The sequence below is a fragment of the Mandrillus leucophaeus genome, unplaced genomic scaffold (assembly GCF_000951045.1).
Source record: "Mandrillus leucophaeus isolate KB7577 unplaced genomic scaffold, Mleu.le_1.0 Scaffold18, whole genome shotgun sequence".
NCBI classification, from domain to species: domain Eukaryota; kingdom Metazoa; phylum Chordata; class Mammalia; order Primates; family Cercopithecidae; genus Mandrillus; species Mandrillus leucophaeus.
In genome coordinates, this window is record NW_012101809.1 from 677,698 (window position 1) to 683,253 (window position 5,556).

General features: G+C 41.4%; 1 protein-coding gene across 3 annotated transcripts in view; it reads right to left on the bottom strand.

The window, feature by feature from the left end:
- The window catches only part of LOC105537737 (cytochrome c oxidase assembly protein COX15 homolog), a 32,755-nt gene that overhangs the window by 26,496 nt on the left and 703 nt on the right, over positions 1–5,556 (bottom strand). For all 3 annotated transcript variants that reach the window (XM_011977379.1, XM_011977378.1, XM_011977377.1), the window contains exons 2-4: positions 3,146–3,327; positions 1,059–1,181; positions 585–771 (exon numbers count right to left, since the gene is read on the bottom strand). In XM_011977379.1, the coding sequence (XP_011832769.1) occupies positions 585–771; positions 1,059–1,181; positions 3,146–3,327 (492 nt within the window). The remainder of the gene's footprint in view (positions 1–584; positions 772–1,058; positions 1,182–3,145; positions 3,328–5,556) is intronic.

A 5,556-nucleotide genomic window follows, 5' to 3' on the forward strand; every position in this document is an offset into this window, starting at 1 on the left:
AAAAAAAAAAAAAAAAAAGAATTTACACAACTATACATGGTGGCACTGTTATTATCCCCATTTACAGGTAAAGAAATCATAGCTTTCAGAGGTTAGGTAATTTACCTTACTAAGTGTCAGAGCTGGGGCTTGAAGCTAGGCCTGTGACACTAAAATGCATGCTCTTACCTACTCTATTAAAGTGACTCAGATTATTTCCTTAAAAACAATGCCAACTAGGGGCCAGGCGTGGCGCGGTGGCTCACGCCTGTAATCCCAGCACTTTGGGAGGCCGAGGCAGGCAGATCATGAGGTCAGGAAATCCAGACCATCCTGGCTAACATGGTGAAACCCCGTTTCTACTAAAAATACAAAAAATTAGCTAGGTGTGGTGGCGGGTGCCTGTAGTCCCAGCTACCGGGAGGCTGAGGCAGGAGAATGGCGTGAACCCGGGAGGCAGAGCTGCACTTCAGCCTGGGCGACAGAGCGAGACTCTGTCGCAAAAAAAAAAAAAAAAAAAAAAAAAAAAAAAAAAAAAAAAAAAAAATGCCAACTAGGAAGCTCCTGGGAGCATGTCTAGTTTCTCAACCTCGAATAAATCTTACCTGGAAGCAGACGAGGCCACAGAGGGCAAGAACATGTCCTTTCATGCCACGGCTGAGCCAGCCCTTTCTCCAAAAGTAGGCAGCAGGCAGGATGTACGCAAGGCCTACAAGGCGACCCCACATTCGGTGTGAGTACTCCATGTACCAGATGAACTTGAATTCTGTCAGTGTCATATCATGATTCAAGCTGAGTGAAATGGAAAGTCAAAAAAGAAGAAGGAGGAAACATCCTTCTGATTTTTATTTTCTTATGGAATGCAAAAACTTTCTTTCTCAGTCCTGCAACTTGGTAGGTCTGCCCCTCTTCCTCATCAACGACCTCAGGATGACTTTGGATTTGGAGGCTTAGAAGAGAAGCTGACTAAACATAACTGAACCAAAGATCATGAAATAATCTAACCATTCTGAAGGGTTTAAGCGCAAAAGATCAAATGGGCCTACTGGGATGTTTACCTAATGTTCTTTCATACTTACATTTTAAATTCTGGAAATTGCTGGTATCTTTGGAATTCTGCTTCCCATTCCTCTTGGCTTGTAGGTGGCTTCATCTCCTTTATTAAATGCCAATCTACCATCGAGAGGCCAGACTCTGTCAGCCTTAGGATGGGAAAGAAATGTTGGGGTGTATGTGTAAGGCTGGATTACTCACAAAAGGTTTATAGCAACAAGTGGATCTGAACTTAACCTCGTTAAAGGTAAACACAATTGTTTCCTCTTTTGAGACATTTCTCTCTTACTGCTTAGAATTTTGTCAGAAACAGCTGCCATCAGGTACAAATTTATTTACCCTTATATTCTCTCAATCCTTTTCTTTCTTTTTTATTGTTTTTCCCAATTCTTTGTTCCACTAGCATTCCTTGACAGGCAAACTCAACCCCTACAGCCAAAGCAATCTGTTCTAAATGCATAACCAACATTCCTTACCCAAGGAAAAGAGATCTGTTACATGTATACCGGTTTAGATTCTTGGGTGAATTTAAAGACAATACATTCAAATTTGTTGCACTTGCTCATAACAACCTATATAACACATAAGGTATTTTGAAATAAGGGACGTGGAATGTGAAGAGAATTTGAGGAAGGTATATTTGATTAAAACCAGAAACTTTTTCACCAAAAGGAGTTAGGATTCCTAAAGTAAAAGGCTGATTTTAGGCCTGAGGCAAGAAATGTACAAGATGAGCTTGGAATATCTTGTCATGCTAGAAAGGAAGGAAGCTATCAAAGGTAATTAGGGCCCTGCCAAAAAGTCACTGGAGCCAATTTCAGGAGATGCCCACTGACTAAAGATGGGACAATCTGAGCAAATCACTAACACCATCATCACAACAAACTGAAACATTATCAAGTGTGTTTGAACCTATGATCTCATAATAAGCCTTAAAAATCCAAATGCTTTATTTGTTGCCTTTGGAGGATTTGGGGGACCAATTTATTATTTTGAAAATTGGTAAATAAAGGGAAAGAAGAATTAAGTATTTATCCTGCCTTTCCTATACAAATTATACCTTGGGATATCCAGATTGATGATGAGGGAAAGCTTTTTAGAGTTGAGCTAGTAAAATGTTACAATTTTACTATGCTAATGAAAATGGATCCAGGCGATGGTAATTAATGGCTGTTAACATCTATAATACACATCAGATATTCATGAATGTTCTATTCATCTATTGAAGTATTTTGCTCCCTCATCCCCAATTTGAATCTGATCAAACTACTCATTCACAGGAAGTAGAGGGGATAAAGGAACATGTTAAATATCACATGGTTATGCAATCAGCAAAATCTAGACTGTGCATAACCATAGGACAAATGACTCGAGTTTCCTCAGCAACTAAAAGAGGGGGAAAGGGAGGAATATCTAAATCTATAGTCTCTTTAAAGATTTTAATGAACCTAAGAAACATGAACCAATTGTGATGCACAGAACTTCTTTGGGTTTAATTCAAACAAACCGTAAAAAAAGTTTTGAGACAAACTTGGACTCTGATTGAAAGACAAAAGATACATAAACAATGCACAGGTACCAGTTAAGATATAAACCAGTCTTTATAGAAGGCTCCTACTAATAAAACACTTAAATATTCTATAGCAGGGCAAGCCATCAGACGTGTTCCTTCTTTAAGGCCTCGGTTTTTCCATCTGTACAATAAGGGAGCTAGACTAGATGCTCTGTAAAATTCCTTTCTCCAACTGGGCGCGGTGGCTTATGCCTGTAATCCTGGCACTTTGGGAGGCCGAGGTGGGCAGATCACCTGAGGTCAGGAGTTCGAGATCAGCCTGGCAAACATGGTAAAACCCTGTCACTACTAAAAATACAAAAAATTAGCCGGATATGGTGGCATGTGCCTAGTCCCAGCTACTTGGGAGGCTGAGGCAGGAGAATCGCTTGAACTCAGGAGGCGGAGGTTGCAGTCAGCCGAGATCACACCACTGCACTCCAGCCTGGCCGACACAGCAAGACTCTGTCTCAAAAAAAAAAAAAAATTCCTTTCTCCTCAGTCAACCTGTGCTTCTACTTATGATCAAAATACCTGACTCACTATGAGCAAATTACTCACCTAGTTACTCCACCAAGAATAACTGCTCCAGCCACTGTTCCACTGCAGACCAGGAGCCATCGGCCCACCACCCGCTCGGCAGCCTTTGAGGGAAGAGACACTGTACCCCTTCCAGATTGCAAAGCTACTTCAGAGATGGTGCTGTATTGCCCTGGCCTCAAAGGGCGCCTGATGCAATCACACTAAAGATCAAGATAGACAAATTACAACTGGATAAACAGGGAATGGCTGCTACCCACACTCAACCCCATTCTGATTAGGGTGAAGTACCGTAGCATCCCCACAGCTATGTCTTGGTAAGTCATCATCTCTTATCTGGATTACTGCATCAACCTTCCAGCTGGTTTTCCAATTGGTTTCAAATCTAGCCTCACTCAAACCTATCCCCAACTACACGAATTTTCTCATCTCTGAATACTTCCCTCAGACTTCACTCTACTTACAGATATGGAATATTTTCTTTCACCTCTAGGTCTTTAAACATTTCTTCCTGGCTTGTACACTTCCTTTCGCCTGATTAATAATACCTACTGCAGATCTCTGCTTACATGTCACCTCCTCTGGGATTGTTCCCAGGCTCTTTAAGGTCTGCAATAGGTCACTCCCACAGCACACTGGACAGCCCTTAATACACTGTAATGTATAGTCAAGCATCACTTAACAACAGGGGCACATGTTCTGCCAAATGCGTTCTTAAGCAATTTCATCATTGTGTGAACCTCACAGAATGTACTTACACAAATCTAAAGGCTGGGTGTGGTGACTCACACTTGTAATCTCAGCACTTTGGGAGGCCGAGGCAGGGAGATCACTTGGGTCAGGAGTTTAAGACCAGCCTGGCCAAAACGGTGATACCCCATCTCTACCAAAAATACAAAAATTAGCTGGGCGTGGTAGCGTACACTTGTAATCCCAGCTACTTGAGAGGCTGAAATGGCAGAATCACTTGAACCTGGGAGGCGGAGGCTGCAGTGAGCCAGTCTCACCACTGCACTCCAGCCTATGCGTTGATGCGAGACTCCACCTCTCAAAAAAAAAAAAAAAAAAGAAGTACTTAGTGAAATCTAGATGATACAGCCTACTACACCCCTGAGGTATATGGTATGACTTATTGCTCTTAGGCTATAAATCTGTATGGCATGTTACGTACCAAATACTGTAACACAATGGTATTTGTTTATCTAAACATAGAACAATTACAGTAAAAATATGATATAAAATATTTAAAAATGGGGCCAGGTGCAAAGGCTCATGCCTACAATTCCAAGGCTTTGGGAGGCCAAGGTGAGAGGATCACTTGAGGCCAGTAGTTCAAGACCAGCCTGGGCAATATAGCAAGACCCCCCGTCTCCATTTTTTTAAAAATTAGGCACAGTGTCACACACTTGTAGTCTTAGCTACTTAAGTGACTGAGGCAAGAGAATGCTTGAGCCCAGGATTTCCAAGTTGGAGGCTGCAGTGAGTTATAATCATGCTACTGCACTCCAGCCTGAGTGACAAAGTAAAACCCTGTCTCTAAAAAAGAAATTTAGAGAAAAAGATTTTTTTTTTAAAGGTACACTTGGAAAGGCAGCTCTGTTATAATCTTACGGAACCATGACTGTATCTGTGGCCTATTGTTGACCAAAATGTTGTTATGCAACACATCGCTGTCCCTTCAGTTTCATCTGTTTGTATCTCCCACTAAACTATGAGCTTTGGGGTAGCAGTGTCTGGTCAGTCTTGCTCTCTCCCTTCTGCTACCTTTGTTTCTAACACTGTTCCTTTATATAACGAGACCATGATAAAGATTTCACAAATGAATAAACTGACTTCCTCCAGGGCAGGAGTCTTATAATATTTATCTTTCTTTTTCCAGTTCCTAATATATAATAACCACTCAATAATTACTAGTTAAGCAAATGCATGCCCTCTTCTGACTATACCCCTATGAGTCCAAAGATTCATGCTCAGTTTCCTACTTCTGATTAACTGAATCACTTTTAGAAAAGTAACTTTAAGCCTCAATTTCCTTCTCTGTAGAATGCAGTTACACTTCCTCACCTGACTACTTGGAACTTTTTAAGCAAAAATAAACTATAAGGGTAAAAATTACTAAGCTTTTACCATGTGCTAAAGGCCTGATGTATATTAAAGAATGTAATCCTCATAACAAACCTTAAAGTAGGTATTGTTATCCCCATTTTACAGATAAGGAAATCGATGAACAGAAAGTTTAATTAACTTGGCCAATACCACACAGCAGGTCAATGGTCCAGATCTGAACCTAGGGGCTCTGAACACAAGGAAATGCGTTGTGAGTAAACTGTAAGGAGCTCCGGAAACGTGATGTGGGGCTCTCCATCATCTTTATCCCGGCCCTTTCACTCCATCCCCGCTCACGCGACTCGGAGTCCGCTGCAGTGCGGTAC